This window comes from Parambassis ranga, chromosome 5 (assembly GCF_900634625.1).
Source record: "Parambassis ranga chromosome 5, fParRan2.1, whole genome shotgun sequence".
NCBI classification, from domain to species: Eukaryota; Metazoa; Chordata; class Actinopteri; family Ambassidae; genus Parambassis; species Parambassis ranga.
Window position 1 is genome coordinate 16,925,427 of NC_041026.1, and position 24,422 is coordinate 16,949,848.

A 24,422-nucleotide genomic window follows, 5' to 3' on the forward strand; every position below is an offset into this window, starting at 1 on the left:
TCAAGAGTAACAGGTGAAGGCGAAGAAGTTGCAGGTAGCTCACTTCATGGTGTCTTGACTTCTGTGTGTCTTCAGAAATCTTCATATCTTTCGGAGAAGTGACAGTCTCTGACAGTGCCTTCTTTGTGGAGGCTTTGACGTCTTCTTTTAGAGATTTAGATGCAACTTTTGTCTTCTCCTGGCTTTGCGGTTGTTTGCGGGCTTGGTTGTTACCTGTGGGTTTAGACTGTGGAGGCGCTGTTTTTGAAGGGGTTGAAGAGGTCCTGGCATTGCTAGGTGCAGCTTTACCTGGAGTAGATGAAACTTTGGCACCAGAAGAAGGGCCCTTAGTCTGAGCAGAGGGCTGAGCAGATGCCTTTGTCTGAGTCAGCCCTTTAGGCTGACCTGGGCCCTTTGATTGGTTAGCTGATTGAGCTGATTTACTTTGAGCCTGTGATTGATTAGGACCTTTAACTTGACCAGGTCCCTTACTCTGAGCTGAGGGTTGTGTTGCACCCTTCGCCTGGGAAGGTGGCTGAGTTGAACCCTTGGTTTGAGGAAGGGGTTGGGTAGAACCCTTGGTTTGAGGGGAGGCTTGGCTGGCCCCCTTCATTTGAGGGGCAGGCCCAGCCTGTTTCACATTAGAGAGAGGGCCACTTACTTGGGCACCCGCTGGTTTCTGTTGTTGTTGAGGACCTGTGGCCCTAGGCCCTGAAAGCTGATTAGGCCCTTTCTGCTGAGGTGGTTGTTGACTGGCTGGAGCAGATGGCCTGGGGGATCCCATGGGCTGTGGAACAGGAGCTGGCATATCTCCCAAGCTTCCTGAGAGGGCCCTCTGTGTCTGGCAATTCAAGCATAGCCATTCTTTCTTCTGAAAAACAAAGACAAGGAAAATAGGAATCATTTACTAATCATCCTGTAACAATCAATACAATTCATCAGCAAAACAAACCATAAAAAATGATCTACAAAACCCAACAAAATAGGAAACTTTAAACCATTTTAACTAAATACAAAAACTTAACATTGGTGTTCATAGTCATGATGATTAAATCATTAAATGAAATGTTGTGGCTTTATAAATGGTCACAGAGTGCCAAGGGGTCTATGTAGCCTGTGTGAACAACTGAGTATTTTGAAAGCTAGTCCAAATAGGGCCTTTCATCTCTTAGAGAAGACTTAATCATTTGACAGCATTAAGCACTCTCAAACAGAGTACACAGAGAAAGAGTGCAGTGTGAATACAAATTACCAAATCTCTTATTAGATTGTAGGGGTGTAACATTCATTAGACCTTTTATGGAATCTGCAAACAAAAAAAAGAAACTTCTATCTGCATGAGCAGGATTCACTCTTCATCCTCGCTGAGCCGTCTGTAATTATACAGATATATTCTGACACTGTTAAAAATCTAGTACAAAAGCTATCAAAGACAGGACATTAACATAAAGAGATTCAATTTCAGGTCAATACACAAGATCAATGAAACTGCTCAATGAACAGAAATTACATGTTATGAAAGCTGAAAATGGAGGTAAGGGAAGCATGTTTGTAACACAGCCTCCCATTAATGATAATGATCTGTGTGCCTCAGGACTGAGAGAACGTTTTTGTGTCACAGGCTTGTGTAACAAAACAAATAAGCTCATAAATACCTCCATTGCTGATTAACATCTGCCCAATAAATCATTTCTTTTATTGTTGTTGCACCTCAACAGCATAAATACAGAGAATGGAATTTAACAACAAACCCAGTAACAGTGAATAAATTTAAACGATACAGGTGTTCAGTGACTGTATCAGAGGACATCTTGCGGTCCAAATGGTCTGGATGTCAGGGAAGGTTTATGGTATCCTTGTAATGCTCCGATCAAACGCAATCAGTGCTTGTGTTAGTCATTAGGGTTCTGTCAAATGTCAGACGCCTGAAGAAGATTTAACCCCTAAGCTGCAAAATTAACTGAGAAAAGCCAACCTCACAGGCTAGATGAGAGCGACAATCATTTAAACAGCAAGAACAATCTAAACAGCACAATAGGGATCTTAATCTACAAACCTCGGAGACTCGTGTTTGACAGACAAGCCTCCAATGATAAGGTCTGGGAGCAGGACACAGACTTTATCACTTCATACTAAACCTGTGTAGAGACATTGATCAGGCCCAGCGTGAGGCTGATTATTTGCTCTTCTTAGGTCTCCTGTGTGTCTTCTGTTTGGCTTGCTGGCCAAGATAAAGGTAAATACACAACATCACTTCTGCTATTTGGCCAGCAGAACTGATGTGTGAACATAGTTCTTAGTCCCATACTGACGTGGGTGGAAGCTGTGAATGCCACAGCTCACATGAAAAGGGACGCTGATGTAATATTTAATTATGTTACTATTTTTGACTTTGTGTATATTTTGGCCTTTTGCCTCTTTTTGGTAGAAGTCATAAAAGATACAGTATGTTGGGAGCAATGGGGAGTCAACCAGATAGGCCATCAGGACCCCCTATTGATTGTTATTTGAACATATAACAGAACTGTAGATAGCATGCTAGACTGTGGTTCTCATAACGCAACTCAAAAATGGCACCAAACAAAAAGCAGTATAATCTCTTGTGAGTCAGACAATTAACTTGTCATCCTCCACCTCCTCATGACAGAAGAGGAGTGGATCCAGAATCTGACTACCAGCCTTATAAGGTTGGACTACAGTATTCAGCTGAACTGGCCTACCATGGCAGCATAACACATACAAATATATACATACATACATACAAAGTAGAGTAAATGCAGTATAGATCAGCCGCTGTTTACCTTTAAATGTTTTTTAATACCTAAAAAGAACTTTAACTGTGAATGAAAATGATACAAAAGTGAATGAAGCACAAAATATGGCAACGGGTGAAAGTTGGCTGCCATCCAACCTCCCATCCTCTTTCTGTGGACTTTTGCAGATCTGTGTGGCACAGTCAGATGATGTTGGGCCATACGGCCATATGTTCCATTCGGTCATCTTGTGTAACCTTATGTCATATCTGGGGGTTATAATTACAGAATGTGTCATTTATTAAGGATATGTTGGGATAGAAACATGCACGAGCATTATCACCAACACCAGATCTTATAAAATGATTTTTGGGACAGCTGTCAGTGAACCTAACAACCCTCAGATGCAATCAATCAATCAATCAATCAATCAATCAATCAACCCCTAATAAGGGTAGAGCACCTTCACTCTTATTTTTCACTTAGGGATCTAGATAGCAAACTACTAACTAACTAGCTGGCAGTGGACAGGTAAAAGTTGGGAGACTGAAATCCCACCAAACAAATTACCTACAACTGAAGTAGCATGCAACTGGCACCCAGAGAATACAGCAAACATGGAACCTCATAATAACTCAATCAGAGCCATTACGCAACATGTGTGATAAATTATGCAACTCCATCCATTAGAAAAGCTGCCTTTGGAATTGAGAATAGTGTGAATCTGCAGTTCAGCCTTGGATAATGCTGCTCTAACTGTGGTGTGGGCAGCTACAATATTTTTCTGCATAAAGGGAGATAAAAATAAAAGCCTGGCAAACACTCGGTCAGCTTAAAAAACCTTTCAACAACAGAAAAAAAAATGGTGGGTAACTTGAGGTACTGGCTTCACCCACATAGTTTGACAAAGTGATATTTCCAAACAGGGTGAGTGGCCAAAATCAAATATAATGCAGTAAAGAGAGACATTGTGTCTACGTTTCTAATGCTATTTTTACTGATGCTATTTTCCTGTACAAGATAAAACCTTTGTTAATGTGCCCAAATCCTACAGGAGTCTGTTGTCTCAACTGAGACCAGGGAGCATGTACGGAGCCATTGGCATGCCCAACAGACAGACTCGCTTTGTTTTCATATCTCTCAAGTGCTGTACTGAGAAGCTATATATAAACAGGTGCAGTAGTCTCAGAACTAGCCATCTGTGCCTGTTCTTTCACAAGCGGCTGTGTGTTTGTGGACAGCCAGCACACAGTGGAGCTGACAGGCCACTACTGAAGCTATGCACTAATATAGACAGTGAGGAGGCATGCATGCATATGAGTACATGATCATCACAGTTCTGAAGTTGATTCCCTCCATCCTTAACAGCAGAATCTTTGAGGTTTGGACATGTGTATTAAAGCAGGACCTAATTTAAATACTAATGAACATTTTTTTTTCTAATGGAGCAGCTTTCTTCCTGCCATGTTGGCACTGCCAAACTCCCCTCTTTGCTCCTGAATCAGCATAACATCACTGCGTGGGTGAAAGAGAGAGAGGAGCAAGGCCAGACCAGAGCTAGGAGTAGCAAATTATTCATGTAGAGTGCTTTAGCTTGTACAGCAGTGAGCAATGTGGGCTGGTGTGCTTCCCACCTCTACCCACACTGCGTGGAGAAAATAAAGACTGAATAAGAGACAGCCCTTTAATGTACCCTGAACCAAGTCTCTGTGGCAGCTTAATACGAGCAAATTAAACTGCTTTTTTAAATGTGGAGCTTTGTTCTGTAATTTGGTTGTGTTTTAGGGATTATTGAATGTTTGTATTTTCAGGAAATAATTGTGTAAGTTAGGGTTTGTGGCTGTGCCACATCAATATGTGTGTTCAATCTCTCATTATGTGTGTCACAGGCTCAGTTTGTTAGTGGGATCATCCTGTTAGTGAATTGTTAACCCCATTAAATGGCAGGAGGTTAACTTGTCTGCTCAGTGGAGTGGGTACTTAACATTGGCTCTGATCTGTAATTCAGATGCATATGACCCTATACGCTGATTGTAATCAGCGTATAGGGTCAGTGAATGAAGCAGTTATTGTCTGCTTGTGTAACATGTGCTGTGTTAACAAGCGATTTTCCGTGTCTTGTTCGAGGAGCTTTTGCTTCCACTGCACAATTGAATTCAATGTCCATCACTCTGCTGCCAACACCGATGCATTCTGATCAATATCTCATTATGTTAAAATTTATCATCTGGATTTTCTAGAGCTAGAGAAAACAGAAGAACAATCGGTGAGGATAAACAATCTGTATATATGTGCCGAGTTTTTTAAATTTATTTAAAATCCCTGAGTCCACTTAAAATCCAAATATATACACACACACACACAGACTGAGATGCAGTTTCACAAGTCTGCATACACACACTACATCCTGTTTCCTTTGGGGTTTGGGGTTTGGGGTGCGTGCATTGATCCCAGTATAATAACAACAACCATCTTATTTCACGGTTAAAAATCTCGTCAACAGATCTGCTACTACACTATAGATCAGGAAAAAAAATACCTTACGCACTATCAGGCATCAGTGCAGCTGAAGAAAAAGTGTTTGGTGTGTTTGACACAATCTATTTTTGCAGGTAGCAAGAGTGGAGCTGCGAGAGCAGTAAGAGGTGTGACATTGTCATGAGAGACAAAGGTAGGGACTGTGAACACGGGCAGTGCGGTAATTCTCAGCCAGTAGAGCTGCCCTTTCACAGTCAAAATAATGAGAGATTGAACACTGCATGTTACCATAAGGTAAAGGTCAGAGAGATTGATCCCATTCTCATAGATTGATCCTTCTCTCACAGGAGCTTGTGAGACATTACAGCCCTGATCACTCACACAATGTGTGCATTCGAGTATGACTGTACGTGTGTCTGTGCGTGTCTCTGCAGGAATTGTTAGGCCTATTTTTAACCAAATCACCAGGGAGTGTTTCTCAATTATCCAGACTACACATGACAACTGAGGCTCAAGTCAGACATGCGAATAACAAATTAAAATCACTCCAATGTGGATTCTTTGTGGGATCACTGTTAAGAAATGTACCATCCTGAACTTAGTTCGAGCATGTCTCCCTGTGTAGAATGCTTCATTTAGGATATTCACTTAGAGCAAGAAAACCAACCAACCACTCAAAAACAGAGGATGAACTCCAGGCTACAGAGGCTGTTACAGAAGTTTGTAAAAAAAAATATACAAAACAAAACAAAAAAACAAGCACAAGTTAAAAGAAGGCTCTTACTTCAGGCACCCTTCAAAAAAATTAAGTTGCAAACCCCAGCAGTCTGGTCTTCCAGATAGTAGCCTCAAAGAAGAAACATGATTTATTTTGTACATTACATTTTCACAAGCACTATAAAAATGTCATTTATAAAAAACATAAAACATTGTTTGAAATAAAAAACAACATAAAACATATTACCACTAAAAAAATTGGATAAAAAAGGCAGTCTCTTTGCAGTCTGCCATTCCCTACACAACATTGTATCACAATTGACTGAGAGGGTGCTGGCATCTCAGGGAATTAGAATGAGTAAAATAATGATTTACACCTGTTTTCACCTGTTTTTAAAAATTTGTTTGTCATAGTATATATATATTCTATTTTTTCTTAATTTTGATTAATAGCATGATTGATTGATTGATTGATTTCTGTCTAAAAATCTAGTCCCCAGGGGACCTATGACTGCACACCGTAGCCAGAATACTTTTGGGAAATAATGAACTTAAATGTCCCACTGGACTCACACACTTTTTTGTGGCAATAGATAAATAAAAATGCACACAAAGAATATTTAGGTTAAAAAAAAAGCTTACATATAACAGCCACACTGCTGATAAGGTAGAACACTGTGGGAACATTTAACACTTCCTACCCATGGAGGGAGCCAGAGAGTGCATAATTTCATGGAGAGAGATATATGAAGCCCTGTGGGAGCATACACACCCACACAACAACATGAATGCGCAGACATAAAAAACAAACAGTGCACAGCATCAGATTCCAGCATCCTGCTAAATATTGCACTTGGAGTAGGCTGCATATTTAACACCAGTCTTGTTAATTTCATTTCAGCTCTTATTCACTGCACAAACGATGGTAACAGTCCCACTTTCTGACACAAACAACCACGCGCACACGCACACACGCACACACGCACACACACACACACACTATGTTTTGACAAGGTGGTCATAAAAATGGCAGAAACCCAGTACTACTGTGTGCAGTCACCATCTCGGTGTATTCCTCTCTTACTGTCAGTCAACTCGCAGCAAGAGTCTTTCCCCCACCTGGTTCCTCTTCCAGAAACCAGACTGCAAGCTGTGACCAAGAAATGTCAGCTGCCATTAAATGCAGTCACATACCTCAATGAAACATACTGTAATATTTTAGGTGCTCATTACCATTAAGTGTAACCATGTTTCGCCGGTACCGGTACTTTTAAAATTGTACATTTTATTGTGAATGCTAAGGCAGTGCTGTGGAGGATACAAAGTGATGTTTGTGACAGAAAAGAACATGTAAATTATAGTGCTACCTTTCATGCCTCAGTGAAAAAGTACCAAAGCAAAAGAATATAGAGGCAATGTTACTGTTGTTGTTAAAGTAAAAGAAATGTAAAAGAAAAGAGATGTAAAAGAAAGGGACTAGAAGAATGACAGCTATGCAGCATTAAACATTTGCAGAAACAGTCACGCATCATGTGTAATCCTCTCGACTAAAATTTTATTTCTAAATGTCAAACTCTGTCTCCTTCCCACATTAGTTATCCTCAAGTAACAACAACAGCTTTCCCATCTTTTCCATCAAAACAGACACTACCTGAATATAAATTATTTTTGACAAAGCACAACAAAAGAACCAACCATATCAACCTTCAAAGAGCAGCGAAATACAGGAGGATAACTACGTAACAACAAAGGCACAAATCATCATAATAATCCTGTGAGTTCTGCGTCCCACAGAGATTAATGAGGCACACGATGGAGGAAGTCATAATTAATTCGTAACAAGTGAAGGTCAGGAGAGCAGAGGGTCAGTGTGAATTATTAACTACCACGTGCACAGGGGCGTGCTGCCAAGCAGGTGTGAACAGGGAGAGTATAAGGTGAGTGGGGAAAGGTGCCGCACACAGTTTGCTGCCCAAACATGTTGAGACTAAGTAAGCACTTAAACACTGCAGGTATGCACACATGCATATAAAACACACAATAAAAATCCACTACCTTGCACTGCAGTGATATTCACACTGAGGACCAAAGATCAGCAGAGCAGGTTATTCGGTTAAAGCCCTATTAAGAGTCCTTTAAAGCACCGTATCCATTTCTATTATGCACACTCTGAGTGACCAGTGTTCTAAGACTACCAAGTGCACAGCATGAAGCGTGACAGAGCACATGTCCCAGCAGTGTGCCAGGTTGTGCCACGCCACGCCACCTCTGTGACAGGTCAGTAAAAGTCAGCAGGTATGTAGGTCAATCCCCTGGGACTCCTTCAATGGGGACACGTGGTGAGGCCTGTGGATTAGAGAGGAAATGAAGGATCATCCACTGAGCAAGCAGGACTCAACCACAGTCACTAGTGTGCAGTCCCACACAGTGCATCCAAGATGAATGTTCAAAATACAGATGAATGATTATGACAAGGTGATGACAAGAAGTTTTGCAGGATGAGACACAGAGTGTCTGCACACTGCGTTGCACTGACTGAATGCAGCTTCTGCTGCCTCAGGGTCAGGGGTTGTCAAGAAGGTACACAACCCTTCTTTTCTGCTATTATTTCTATCAGAATAATGTTAAACCAGGTTGAAGAAGGTCACGTTGGTAGTACAAAGGATCTTGTTATGATTTGTACTAAATACATGCCTTGACATAATTTAGTAAGAATAAATGTAAGAACCCCTTAAATAAAACTGGTGAAACAAGTCACTGCACATCACAGCTTAATTGAACAAACTGTGCCTGTGTTCAGCTTAGCTAAATAATTTAAAAAAACTAACAAAATGAGCAATATTTGCTTAGACATTGGAATAATGCATAAGGGCATGCTAAATGTGTCATTTAAGTTTTAAAGTATAATTATCCTTAGTTTTGGTATCCTTGGTCTCTTCGCTAATATCTGTTTTTCTTTATAGGAAAAAAAATATGAATAAGCAGGTCTTAAAAACTAATCCTATTCCTTACTTAATAATTGAAGACTAATGTGCATCAACAAGCATTTTACTGGGATGATTACAGTAGACTATTAATGTTTCCAAACCACTGGCATTCACTTTTGTGTGAAGTGCAGAGTCTCTCCAGCAGAGTGTGTTGCTGTAGGACACCAGTGTGTCATCTGTCATTATGTGTGTGTGTCTGTCTGTGCTGTCCCTCTGGGGGCAGAGTAGCAGTGGGTCAGGTCATGTTTCCTGCTCTGTATTTTCATATTCTGTCCATTTCTATTTGTTTCAAAAGGGCCAACAGGTGCTCTGTTTTAGCCCACACTGGGGTCAGCTCAGATCGGTGAGTTTCTCTCTCAACCTCAGTAGGGGCCTCTCAACAAGATCTTGCATGTTTCAAATTTCTAGATGATACGTCTGTCCATTCCTGTTATGTTTTTGTTGTTTTTTTGTAAGTAAGAATATAAAGGCTTCAGAAGCATTCGACCGGTTACATCCTTCCACATGTAATCACATATGAACAACAGCAAGATCCTAAAACAGCAATAACTCTCAACCTCCTCATGGCAGCGGTCTCTAGATGTTGCTCAGTCCTGCCTCTCTAAGTTGCAGCATTTGACACAGTAGACAATGCCATTCTGCAACATAATCTTCCTCAGTTCTATCAAATGTTTAATTATTATTTCCTGCTATTGTAGATAATGCCCGCTCTGCACTGATAACTTCATAAGAAGGGGTCAGTTTTAGGAGGACTACTTCTGCGTATCTGCTCCCCACTGTTCAGCAGTCTCTGATTCAAAACATCACACCCTTGCTCTATCCTGACCTGTCTGAGATACAGCTAAATTATTGATAGATAAATTAAACAAATAGCAATACAATGAATAGATTATTTTTATTCTCTGGTTCACTTGGGATACACTTGAGGTTTAACCTTCTGTGACTTAAAATTGTGGAAACTGTGAAACCAATGAGTTGTTTTGTTTATTTTATAATCCTGTTCCCATTATTCCAACAATTACTGATTATTAGCAAGTCCAAACCATGTCCGTAAAAACATTTTTTTGTCAGTTCGGTCGTGTGTTTACTCTTATTCGCGTGTGGGCCTATTTCTGATATACTCAGATCTTTCAATATCAACACAGTCAAATTAATGGAAGCTCGGAACTTTAATATTGTATCCACAATGAAGTGGATATAATGTAAGATAAGAGGAACAAACTTTTTTTTTTAAGAACGCTTGTATCTAATAAGCCTAATCCATCGCCTCCACTACAGCTAAATATATCTGAATCATTTGTAGAGATGGTGCGGATCCACCTCTTTCATCCCTTGAAAAAGAAACATCTTTCCTAGAGGACAAGAACAATCCAAAATCCCTCCTCATACACTTGAGGACTTGTCAGACAGGGGACAGTTGAAGCTGTGACTCTTTTTTTGTTAAGCCTTACAGCCCAGCTCTGCTAATTTGCCCTGAGAATATTCAAAATGAATTGCTGTGTTTATCCCTCTGCAATATCCCTTTAAAAGCACCCACAGAATCTGCACACAGCTCAGCTTAGTATGGTGAATGCACCTCTCTTTGTGGTCAAACCGTCTAATGTAGTCAGTATAATAAAAAAGTCTTTGATGTGTCTTGCCTCAAACTCCCAACCCCCTTGATTGCGCAGTCATATTTCCTGACTCATATGCTATTCTCCACCTTTAATCAGTATACAGACTTAATGTCAGCAAGACAGTAAGGCACGGAAATGCAGCGTGGCTCAGTCCAGATTAAGTCAGATGCATGCACTCCTTGATAATAGTGTTGCGTATCTGCAGTAACACACAGAAAATGGTTGATGCCATGAAGATTAAGGAGTCAGCTGTACATTTTGCAAAACTCAAACAAAAGGACAAAAACAGGACTAGGGCAGCGGCAACGAGAAAAGTCAGAGCTATAAAGTTAATCAAGCTGCAACCAAACAAACCCATTTCACAATGTGGTTAACAGCAAAGCCCAAACAACTCATGTGTCTCATCTTGTCACATATGTCTATCCCCAGGACAAGTTAATCAGGCTGTCTCCTCAGCCCTGTTTTATTTTAGATGAGTTCCTATTACTCCTGCCTGGCAAAGCTACAGCTAGCAGCCAAGCAAGTAAAATTTATGTACCTCACGTTAGAGTTTCAGAGAAGTTACTCAAGCTATAACCTAACACCAGAGCATGGTAAGATGACAGCTTTAATGGAACAAGTGCAGGGAAAATATATATGCCAGCTAATTCTGTAGCAGTCTCACAGACAGGTTGCTAATCAGAGCCATTCCATGCATATATGCATGCATTTTATTTCTATTTAGCAGTAAGGCAGCATAAACAAGCAGCTACTAAAAATATCTGTACTCCATATGATCTGGTCCTCTTTAAAAAAGAAATAGAAGTCATTTCTTAGTAAACTCTGTGAATAAAATAAAACATAATGAAGCATGGATGTGTGACTTCCATTAAAAGGAGATTAACCAGGCTTACAAAAGATTAATAGGATAATGTAAGAAAGATAAGTGACACAAGAAGAAAAGACAGATAAGAAAAAGCAACAGTGAAACAGGAAATACAAGTAAAATAGCTGCAACTTAAGCTTTGTCTCTTCCTCATACTGATGTAAAATTTTCCCCACATGTTATCTTTCCAGGTTAGTCCAAGGAAATGAGGCTTCCCATCAACGAGAGAAACAACAATTATTCTTTAGAAAGAGACTGGGAGGCAGAGGAGGCCAAAGACAGGTATGGTAGTTTATTAAACATGAAAAGTAAAAACATACTGTAACTGCAGTCGTCAATCACAAAATTTGCTTGGCTCTAAAACTAGCCAGTTAACCAAAAGGTTGGCACACTGATTAAAATATTAAACACCCTCAGTTCTTACTGGACAAAACAACATGCATCCTCACGCTGCCACAACATTACAGGCACCGAGGAGGTAAGTCATGCATAAATTATGCATGTTGAGCTCTAAATGTTTTACAAAAAAAAGTTTGGGGTCAGTAACTTTTGTGATATTTCTGTTTGGGTTAATTAAACATTGCAGAGTTAGCGGAGTCTGAGAAAATGAATAACATCAGCCACTGTGCCTTCATTTGCTACCTTAGCTTAGACATCAATGCAGGGTCGTCCAGAAGGTGGATAGGCTGCTGTATTCAAACGTGACAACAACAAGCTAGAGGATGATCCCTATCCTGACTGGGGCCTCAGGCTGCCAGTTTGACAGTGATGATTATGCCTTTGCTGCTGTGCAACTTTATGGTGGTCCAAGATGTAGAGTTCTACAAAGAATGGATCAATCATCTCTCCTAGTAGCAAAAATGAAAATCAATCATGTAGATTGATCAGATATTTTTATAGTATTTACTAATACATAATGAAGGCCTCTGGGTACATATAAGAATGTAGGTGAACGGTGTATCCATCCACACCGGCAGCACAGCCACAATGTTTTCACAAATAGTGACAGCATGAAGACCATCTCGCTGAGTGACTGTAATGGTCTTCATGCTGCTTTTGCTTTTGTTGTTATTGCTGTTCTGGCCAGCAGCTCTGACACTGACACTGACTAACTGATCTGGTCATCTCCAGAGCTGCCCGACAGCTGCAGCACTGAGAAGATTAGCAAGGGGTTAAATGTAATATCTGTGCGATCACTGAGCTTTATCTCTTTCATTTTGTCTCGCAATCTCGTGCCCTGTTTCATTATAGCTCACCCTCTGTCTGACTGTGTTTTTGTGTTCCCTTGACATACAACCACACATCTCTGCTTTATAATCTCACATTTGTGTTGGCAGCCTTTTAGTATTTGCAGCCTCTGAGCGTCAAGCACATTCAACTAACCCCCACGTTCTTTCCTAATGCCAGCATTAGGGAGCAAATGCATGCTGGAGATGCTGTGGGGAAGAGAGAGAGAGCAGGAGCACCCAAGATGAGAATGAAATGATATGTTGAGACAAGAGGGCCGAGCAGCGGTGGGAGGACTGCACTGGCCCACCTCTGTGACTCTGACAGCGAGGATAGACACAGTCCTGCCAGGGGGCCCCTGGAGCTTGGCTAAAGCTCGTTAGCATAGCCACCAGGCCTTGAAGATGATGAAATCTGAAGAGGTGATTAAGCCAATGCTGAGGTTCCTTGTAGGCTTCAAAGCACATTTGCTCACAAGGTAAGAGAGAAAGGGCATTTGATGACAGACTCACAGAAGGACTGGAGAGGTAATTTAAGTTCAGTATGGTCACTGTGCACCTCAGATAGTCATTCATCAAAAGAGCTGCTATTGCTGCTGGTGCAGGCAGGGCTTTGAACAGGTCGAGGCTGACCTTAAAGACCTTTTGTGAAAAATGAACAGTCGTGTTGCACAGAAATGTGGCAGAATAAACTAAAATACAATGCAATCATATAATCAAAAGAGGAAGCACATCGTAGAGTTTGCTTTTATCCGTTTTTCATTTTTTGTCACTCTTCAGCATCCGGCAAAACAGTATGGGGAACAACATTTCAAATATCTTAAAAAGCCGAAAAAGTAAGAGTTGAATGTAAAATATGTTCTGCCAGCTTTCTGGCTGTCTCTGGATGCCTTAGAAGAGCTATGAAGTTTAAACCAAGTTTGCAACTCAGTCTGAGCCCAGAGCCTGATGCCAAACATAGAGGTCCCAGAGATGAGAGTGAGTGACATTTAAGCCCCCAAACCAGCGAGCCATCTGTGCTGGGTGCTGCATAATCTCACCAGGAAGCAGTCATTGCTGTACTGTACATCACATCATCTTCCACAGTCATGTACTGAATATTATCACTATTGTACTGTAATTCAGAAATGCAGGATATAGAGGAAAGATTCCCCTTGCAGTCTCTTTAATGCTAATGTACTGTATCTATTAGACAAAGACGAAATGGCTTTGTCTCGGTTTAATCATCTAACATGGCTTACTATTCTCAGATGGCACTTATTTGTGTGGGTGGATCTTTGCAGTGGTGTGTTGGGGTTAAGCACTGTACTCAAGGGGATCACTATCTTCCCTTAACATGGATTAGCAACACTCTATATAACTATTAGCTCTGCAATGCCACAGAAAACACACCCATCTCTGTCTATTTTGTTTGTGTACTTGTAGGTACCCTGTCTCACTATGTAAAGAGTTTTTCTAAATCCGTACCCTGCTGTGTTGTGTCAACACAATGTAGACTAGATCAAGCGCAATGAGTACCCCTGTTGCAATGTCAACTGTGAATGGTTCAACCAGAAGTAATTGCCAATTCGATCAATGTGTCAACAGCAAGCAGGCCCCTAATAAGGCATGCAGACAGGGGGAAGGGGAGGGGAGGGTGTATGTATGTGTAGCCATCGTAGACAGAAACAAGAGACGGGAAAACAAAATAACTACAGTGTCACATTAAAAAAAATGACATGTCAAGGTGAAGGTTTTATGTATCTGGCAAGTCACCTAAATTTAAATGTCACCTAAATTTAAATTCTGGTGCAGTACAACACAGATGAGAAAGGGCTGAAATGAAATAGGTACAAGCCAACAATGACATATTTCATAACAACCTATTCCTGCCTTTGGCATAATGGCAGTTTTACAGCGTGCCCAGTTAGGCTCACACAGTTCACCAAATTAATGCATTTGAAATAAGAGAGTGGGGAAATAGGCAGGGGAGTGTGTGTGTGTGTGTGTGTTTCACAAGGCTTTTTTCTTTCTTTTAAAACTGTCAGATGCTAAGATTAGCATTTTAAAATGAACTTCTATGCAACAGTTTACACAGCTGCCCTGCAGTTGTATATAAAATCATCTAGTATGGATGGAACTCATCGCCAAGATAGATGGGGAAGCCAGGAGGATTGCTATGTGAGATTAAAACTGTAAAAAGGTGTCCTTCCCTGAAACATTATATTTTTTAAACCTAACCAAATAGTTTTGATGTCTAAGCCTAGCTGAATAGCAGATGAAAACATAAGAGAAGTAAGAAAACAATAGTTTGACATGTATGTCAGCCCACAGGCCAAAAGTCTAGGCTTGGGTTAACTTAGCTGTTGACTTTGTCTGTCTTTAGACCAATACTCCGCTGACAATTACCTACTCTGTCATTTATGCACATGGATGTGTTGTGTGTGTGAGCAGTATAATCCATTCTGTCATTTGATAAAATAAGACAAAAACAGACTGTTTTTTATGTGCTCGTGTTATTGTTGGTTTTCCTTGTCAACAACATTTTTGTGTCTTTACTTAGAGTGTAATCATGTTTTACATTGAGATTGACAAATTAAAAACTTGGAAAACACTGTGTGTACTGTGACTGCAGCCTTCAGTCTGCCAGTATCATGTCTCTGTGGGTGTTAATGCATGCTCACATTGATGGAAGATGCATCTGGGCTTGTGTCTCTTACAGTACCCCAGTCTTCATGGGTTTATAAAGGCACATTATGCTGTAATACAGGCAGCACTGAGGATCATGGTAGCATTAAAAGGTGGCAAGCAGCTGATTGAGGCCTGGTGGGTGTCTGAATCTGTGATGGCGTACCATCATCACTTTGGGAGCAGCCAGGCTGAGCGCGGCAGGCTTGGATGCCTGATGCCGCCAGCCATCTGGCTTTGGACGAGACTCCTGAGGGAGACACAGGCTGGTGCCAACCTTCAGAAAACACTTCCAGCATGTTTAAGAATGAGAATGACATGTTCATCTATACTGCGGCTCTGTATGACAGCGGTAACTATGTTCCCACAGAGCTGTGGCACATTCACAAATACTACATGTTCTACATATGTTCACCAGTGTCTTCAAGGGCACTGCCTGGGTCTCACGCTAGTTTGTGGTACTCGGTGGAAAAATAGAAATTGAGATCAATGCATATCATCATTCAAGATATGGATTTTTTTTTTTGCATACTTCTTAGTGTCAGCTGAATTATCATCAAACTCTACTCGATATGGTTAAATATATGTTTCATTATCTGCTTTTCTTATTGCAAAATGGGCTTGTTATTAAATTGGGTGATTAAACTTGTAATATTGGAGAAATGTCAAGCCTGAGCTATCACAATCAAACAACTAGGGTAGCAGTTCAGGATCCTTCAAAAGCTATGAAACCACATAAGTAGGCTACTTGTTAATCTGTGTTAATTTATCTATATCTCCATCATATTTGCCAATATTTCATTTTAAAGCCAATATCATGATGTCTTCCTGATAACATACATCCCATAGCTTTCACTCTTAACTTGATATGTGACAAATACAAGGACAATAAAAAGTGTTCATCAATTTTTCCATCAGATTGACTTCTACGTTTGTTGGCACAGTGTTAAAGACAATGTTGACAAAATTGTTTAAAATATTCTTCTAGCAGAGTATGTTACAAATTATATTCACATATTAGGCAATCTGTCCTAAAATAAGGTTGTTTTTAAAGCAATCCTCCCAAAATGGTTTAAACATTGTGTCCTGCAGGCCTGTGAGGCCATATCACAGACTGTAAAATGCAGATAGTGTATATAATGTATAATAAGAAATTATTAGCTAGTAAATATGTTGATGTCACAACATCGCTGACCTTATTTCACCTCTTCATTGTTTTTGGCAGACTAAACCGTTGCTGTTTGGGACCAGATCCAAAATAGACTGCAGCTGAACTTTACTTTGCTGACACATCAGCAGCATATGCTAATATTAAACTCGAGTTTGTCTGATCCACCTTAATATTCTAGAAGCTGGAGAGAGTCTCATTAAGTAGCTGAAAAGGCATGTTTAGGCAGAACAGACAAGTATAAATGAGGAATTAATCTATTATGAGGTGCCAGAAGAGTTTAAGTTGGTATTAGGCAGCCTTACGAAAATGTCTGATATGAAAGACTAAATATATGTCTTGAAAAAGTAACTTTTTTGTACGTTTAAGTGCTGTATTTGATTAAGTAGAGACATAAACAGCTTCATATAGAAGATCCACCTGCGCCTATGAATTTCTCCTGTAATCCATTTCCAGCACACACACACTGACCTTATGTGACATGTGGAATCAAACACAGCTCTCTCTCACTGCTCAACACTGCATGAACTATTTATAATGTTCTCCCTCACTGAATTATTGATGAGCTATGTTTTCTGTTTCTCTACACTTTTTTCTACAGTTCTGTAAGAAATTCAGTCCTTTTACTAATGATCCACTCAGGGCCTTTAACTCATTATAAACACTGGGTGTACTTATATTACAATAATAGACACACAGAGTCAGATTAGAATGTCTGCCTAATGATAGGAACGAAACATTTAGGTGTATAGGTAAACTGCCAAGGGAAAAATAATGTTGTAGAAGGCTGCTGGGAACTGTCAAACACACCTCTACCTGTAGTCGAGTAAGAGCTAAAGCATGGCAGCGACTGCTCTATCTGCTTGGATGGACTGGCAAGAGGAGAGACAGAAAAACAGAGAGATCAGGGAATGAGGATTGACATTCAGTGTACTGCAAATAAAACTGAGCAACCGTCTCTCCAGTGATTCATGACCAAACTCTGGAGAGACGACAATGACACAAGGTTGGTTTTAATCTCCTTGAGAAGCATAATGGGGGAGGAAAAGTCCCAAAACAAGGACATCTTATTTACTCAGACCCACACAGGATTCTCAGCACTAATTGATGTGAAATTTTCTGCAATGTAACAAACAGTTGGCCTCCTCTCACTCATTATTTGTGATTCTCACTTTCTTCTTTCTCCTCCTCCCTAATCTTTCACCTCTTTTCTTCCTCTCCTTATACTCCTCTGCCGTTCTTCCACTCTCTCGCATAGACACTGGCACTCATCATCTCATCATAGATTAAAAAGGGGCTGACTATTTTTTATAAGATACAGCTCAGCCTAATTCGCACTCAATGAATTATGCATTCTGTCACTAATAACATAAAAGAAAATGTATTTTCATGAAACATTTTTTTCTGGTTTCTACAAGCGGCAAAAACATTTTTTTAGAACCGTCACTGACATATTCTGTCATGTCTGCTGATCTATTACCAGAGGAGATGGTTTGGAGTGACAGTAAAATGGCTTAAGACTTATTGAATCAATACTTTACAACTTCAGATTTCTAATTAATTTAGATACATTTGTTTTTTTAATCCACTGCCCTATATAAATTATAAATTGGTTTATAGACACTGTGTACAGCTCATTTTTTCACTTTCTATTAGAGAAAACACTGTCAGAGCTGTTAACACAGGGAGAGTACATTTTAGGTAAACTGTCTGTGCTGGTGGCAGGAAAAATAACCAGCTTATAAATAGATGTGGACATATATTCTAAAAACAAAGATTTAACAATGTACGTCTGTGACATAATATTGAAAATGAAAAAAATCCTTATTAAATTTGGTATTTTCTGTGTAGTGAAGCCTGGTATAACCGACTCCCCGGTGTCTTTGAATGTTGTCCACAAACTATATTAAAAAAAAAAACAAACACAAATGGGCCATAGCGCTGCACTGGGTGATGTTCCTTCATTGGGATACACATGGGAACTGTAGTCTATTTTTAGCCTATCCCACAAGCACCACCATGCTGTGAAAAAACTCTGCAAGAGAAGTGCCAACAGAAACACTGCCCCACTCAGTTTGAGTAATGTTTAAGTCTGCTATGCCCAGCTGTATTATTTACTTACTATGCCCAGAAAGTATTTAGTTATTAAAAAAAAAAAACATTTATTAAGTACTGATCACGATCAAAGCCACTGGTACATTAGGACAAATATTACAAAAACGATGAATCTTCACAGAGACTGTGACAATAACACTAACAGCCTTATCTTGTACTATATTTCATTTAATAGTAACTAACCAGGCAGGTATTAAAATTCTCATGTAAGTTAGTCTATGAGTTATATGTTGGGAAGTGATGTCATTTTTTCATCAGAGTGAACACGAGCCTCCGTGTGGACATCCACATGCCCACCTCTTTGTTGTGCCCAGACAAAAATTTCACTGCAAAGGCACCAAAGGATGTGCTAGAAATTCAAACAACTGCTGCCTCAAAATGAGGAGGTCAGCTGTCTTTATGAAAATATGTAAAGATAAAAGACATGTTCACAAAAACTGATCCAACTTTGATTTGGTACAACACTCTGTAGATGGTAAGTCTATCTGGAATACAGGCTTCAGACAGACTTTGCAGTAAAATAAAACCATCTGTGTGTCCTTGGTGTTGTGGCTGTGTGTGCCACAAATATCTCCACTTCAGTCTGGCATCAAGATGGAGGTTACCAATAATGAAATATGAAATAAATTTCAAATCAGACATACTGAAAGAAATGACAAAGCAGCATTAGGATGCCTAACTTCTTCAGCCACTCCGATGACAAAACTGCTTTGCTTGTAGTATGACCTGCTGGGAGTGAAATCCACATTGATCGCAGTCGTTACTTGTTCCAGATATCAACACTGCAGACTACAACATCTTGTTTAGAAAGCCATGCACCCTCCATGAGGGAGATGTTATGATTGATTGTCAGAACTAATTGATTAACATGTGCTTTCTGGACACACTGTAAATCAAATGTTGATCAGAATGGACACCCTGAAGACATTATGAAAGGGGGGGGGCATTGTCTAAAAATGGCAAGAAGTGGGCATCTCTTCAAAGATGTATTCAAAGTGCTGAGCATAGCTGCTGAGTAACACTTGAAATACAATTAGAGTCCCAGATTCTTTCACAACCACGCATCACACTGTGAGGTGTGTGGGTGTTGGAGTCAGAAAGTCACAAATAATGGGAGATATAAACACCCGCTATCTGATGGTGCAAAAATGTCAGGGGTTTCTGAAGATATGAGACCAACTGACCTGCAGTTCAGACACAGCATAAATCCAAAGTCAGCTTCCGTATAGTGCACAGACTGCACATAGTGCACACAACATCAGTGGCAACAATGGTTTTCTCTCGCTTCTTCATTATTTACTATTACGTTGGGCTGCTGCAGTCTCCTGCAGCTGGCATCAGCAAACCCTGTGAACTCTGCATTATCTGGTTATTCACTTAGGTATAGAAAAGCTTTAATCAGTTATGTTGTTATCATTTAGCCTGACACAACCAAACCACAGACATTTTCCATGCACCACTGACTCTCTCAACCATTGTTGGGTGTGGCGTTTGCTGCTTTGCACTGAAATGATTTTTCAATCATGAATACAATACATGAGAATGATGTCAGACCTAATACTTAATCCAACACCCAATTATGTCAGCCACCAACCCATTCTCCCTTAAAATGTATAAGGGTTGCCTTGACCTTTTCTGTTAACTTGCACACAGGTAGAGGTTGGCAATTTGGTGGCTGATGGTAGATTTTTGCCCACGAGGTTTGTCCTCATGTGGATCCCATACTTTTTGTTTCATTTCTTTAATTTTCATGCATAAGAAAACTGCCCAGTTAAGCATAGAAAAAAGGTTTTTGTTAAAAGGCCTTTGCTGCTTGGGTAACAATTTCCACTCCAGCCACAGCATTACGTGTTTTTTTGTCTTTATTGTAAAATTATTACATTTGGTGTTGTTATTGCATGTTTTTCTGTAATACCGAAGCTCCAACAGGCAATAGGCAAGAAAATCTTAAGAAACTAATAGGACACAGAGAAAGTTTGGAGGGATTAGAAGAGCATGAAGGGGGTGAATGTGCCAAACAAGCTGTGGAAACCAAGCTGAGCAACCACAACTCAAAGTACAAAGCACTACTCCATGTCCAAATGGCACTCTTCCACTCTACAGCGACCCACCTGCCGGCTGTCATGGAATGACAACAGAAAGTGTTTGGAAAAAAATACACCTTCTGCTAGATTGAGTGGCACATCTTAGCCAGCAGAGCAGAAACGCAGCACACCTAAATAACTCTCTCATGAGTCTCTCATGAAAACGGAGCCACAGCAGTCTGAAAGTTTTTCTAGGCCCACAACATCTCAGCAGCCAAGCATGAAAGAGACGGCTGACAAACAAATTATCTCTCTGTTTCCATAGCGATCTATGAATGGCCTGTGCTAGTGCCTGTGACAACCAGATGCCTGGGAAGACAAGACTCGCCCATAAAAGCCAGAGCTCTGCAGCAAGCCTGTTATTACTGCTATCATTCAATTGGACTTGATTTGCATAATTAAACCCTGTTATTGCCTAGCTTTGGAAGCTATTGCAAGTCCCTATTCACACCAACAAGATTCCCACCATGACACAGGACAAGGGGGCACTTAAAGGAAAAAATATACCCCCAGCTGACCCCTGGATGTGACTAATCAAGACAAAGATAATTCATTTAACTGAACTTGATAAGGCTCTGCTTCCTGCAGATTGGTCATATATTTCTGTGCTGCTCCAGGGTAGAGTCACTGATGAGGTGAGTCACAGCTTGGACTTCACTCTGGAATCTACATGAAAGGCCCTGACAGAGCAGAACATAGCAGGTTCTGACTGTGAAACAGAGAGAGAGAGGTGGGAGGGGAGAGAATTAACTCACACGCTTTTATTAGGCATGTGTGTATTCGCAGGACATAGAACATGCTGCCAAAATCTTCAAAATGTATATAATCACAGATGTAGAATAGGGGAAAGAACTTCAGTAACAAATGCCAATTGCTGCCCATAACCTGAAGCCAGCTACTTGATTCATACTCACAGGAATGCTCTGTAAAGTAGCTATTCACTCCACGACCAGACAGCCGCAAATGGATAACAAGAAAACCCATTTCACTGCACTGTGACACAGCACTTTTCACAAAAACATGTCAATAAATCATTTAATTTAGCGATTCTGTTCTCTGCAGGCCATTGCAGACCATCAGACACTTACAGCTGATACCAAAACTGATCAAATCAGCCTTACCTCGACTAGGTGTGGAGTGGGATTGAATCCACACATGTTGCACACTTGGGAGTGGCACTGTGTGCAGGTGTTGTAGTTGGGCTGTTCTGCGGTGTTGCCTATGTTCAGGGATGTCTTACAAAGGGGACAGCAGGGTTTGGGCTTAGAAGAGTCTGGAGGAGCTTGTTGTTGCTGCTGCTGAACAGGGCCCCGAGGCCCTTGTTGTGCAGGCTGTGGTCCTGAGGGTTTACCAGCCCCAGGTCCTGGACCAGGTGGTCCTCCTGGTTTTGGGGGCTGTTGTTGGGGTTGAGTAGTCTCAGATATAAGCGTGCTAGCTTGGTTAAAAAGAGAAGCACCAAAGCCAAACAACTTTCCAAAAGTCTGCTCTGGAGGTGGGGGTTGTCGTGAGGGGGAGCTCCCAGCGCTACGGGTCTGGTCTTGGCGGGGTTGGTGGGGTTGGTGGGCAGGAGAACTGCGGGACAAATCAGGCTGAGATGGGGCCTTGGCCATTCCAGGGAGAGGAACTGCCCCTGGAGGCAGCTTGATCTGTTGCTGACCTGGGCCAGCTGGACCAGTCTGTCTAGTAGGGCCAGGCGCTGGATGGGCCTGTGCTGGAGGCTGCGTCTGAGGAGTCGTGTGTGTCTGGGGTGCAGGCTGAGCTGGGGCATCAGGTTTGAGTTCTGGATTGGCTGCATGAGAAGGAGAGTGGATCTGTTGCTGACTCTTGGAGCGTGGTGTGGTCATGTCCATCCCCAGTGCTCTCTGCATCTGACAGTTCAGACATAACCACTCCTGTATCTGAAAAAGAAAACAACGAAAACAAGGCTCAGTGTCTGTAACATCCTGTAGAGGAATTAGAGTTAAAGTAACAGAAAAAATGGGAACATAGATGTTGTACATAGATATCTGAGTAAGATAAACCTAAAACACAACAATGGATGTAAACAAGAGTGTTGATGTGTTTATGTGACTGACTGGCTGCCTTCCACTTGCTGGGGTAGCCTCCAGCCTGCAGTGAAGAGGAAAGACAAAATGTGTGCGTGGAAAATGACTGAATGACAGAATAATTGTGAATGATGTAAAATATCTCATTGAGGAAGGATTTAAGCATCTTTGTGCCTCCGCATGGGCATTTACTGGTAAACATCATTTATCCACAAACAAATGTGTGGGAAATAAATGTGACAGATGGGGTAAACTCTGGACAACTTCAATAAATCATGGCTGACCCTGATTTTATAGTCATCCCTTGTGTCTTTTCTTGTGTCTCTTCCCGCCTTGCTTTCTCTTACTTTCTCTCTCATTATACAACATGTTCCCTTGCTCATTAAAATCCTCCCACCAATTTCCACTCGTTTCTCCTGCTGTTGTTATTTCCTTTATGGCTTTGTCTCTCCTGGTGTCTTTCTAGCATTCTCTCTGCTCCACATAGGCACATAAGAAGGTGAAAGTCAGAAAGAAGCACTTCTGATGGCACATGGCCATACGTGGTAATTGGCATCCTGGTGCTTTGACAGCTGCCACACTATTGTAGCTGTCTTGGATTCATGGTCATTGCATAATGCCTTAATGCATTATATATGCAGCCAAAGAAAGGTTGCGTGAAGGCTGGGTAGCAGTTGGAGAAGTTGGCACAAAGAGTGAGATTGGAGGTCGGGCTGCTGGCTTTTTCTTTTATACCTTTAGGTCAAAGGTAGTGAAGACTAAGAACACAGAAGACTAAATACACAGAAGACTAAATACACAGAAGGACCTTGTGGCAACACACTTGTACCATTGTGAACTATGAGTTACAGAATATAACCGTATATTTTCGTGCTTATTAACCAGCATTAGCAAAATAATATTTATATGCTTTATAATGACTGTCAAAGTGACTGCAATGCTAAATAGCTGTTTAGACAGCTCAACTTTACTAAAATAAGAAATCACATGCAAATAGACAAAACACAAGCAAAAGAAAAAAAATTATTATTATTCTGACAACACGTGCAACAAATACTCAAGCTGATGTGGTACAACTGACAAGTAGCAATACAGATTATTATTATTCCCTCTGGAAATCTGTGTCTTTCTCCTTTCTGTAATGTCTTTTGCAAGCGTTTACTTAAGTTGTAGTTAACTTAGTCCTCCTGTGATTGTATATATTCAATGATTATATATGAATGTGTGCTGAGAATAGGCTGATTATTGTGCACAAAAACAAACATATGACTTTGCCATAGAGATTAAAAAATTTTATATAAGCTTGGAGGCAGATTATCACTTTACAATTTAGCTACAACAGCATGAGTCACTGGACCTGAAGTAGTAGTAATATTGCTTCACATTTTGCAAAGCACTGACTCACTGCTGTGCTGTGACTTTTAGTCAAACAAAAAGTAACCTCAGCCTATAACAATTAATTTTACCGTAGTCTCATAATCAGACTGCATAGTCATTACGATGTACTTATTTATTTATTTCTAACTATTCACTTGAATTGCTGAGAAAATTGAGAAGTGGGCAGTGACTCACAGGTCTCAATCTAGGCTAAATTTGCTGGCCTCAAAGTACTTGTTGTAAGACACTATACATGCTATACACACAGATCAATGTACAGTAACTCCGTCCTAGGCCACCGAATCTCTGCAAGCATCCGGTCAGTATTTACTATGTGTAAGTATG

General features: G+C 40.6%; 1 protein-coding gene across 1 annotated transcript in view; it reads right to left on the reverse strand.

The window, feature by feature from the left end:
• bsnb (bassoon (presynaptic cytomatrix protein) b) overlaps window positions 1–24,422 on the reverse strand; it is a 58,977-nt gene that overhangs the window by 17,548 nt on the left and 17,007 nt on the right. The window contains exons 3-4 of the mRNA XM_028405263.1: window positions 21,777–22,553; window positions 641–850 (exon numbers count right to left, since the gene is read on the reverse strand). Coding sequence (XP_028261064.1) covers window positions 641–850; window positions 21,777–22,553 — 987 coding nt within the window. The remainder of the gene's footprint in view (window positions 1–640; window positions 851–21,776; window positions 22,554–24,422) is intronic.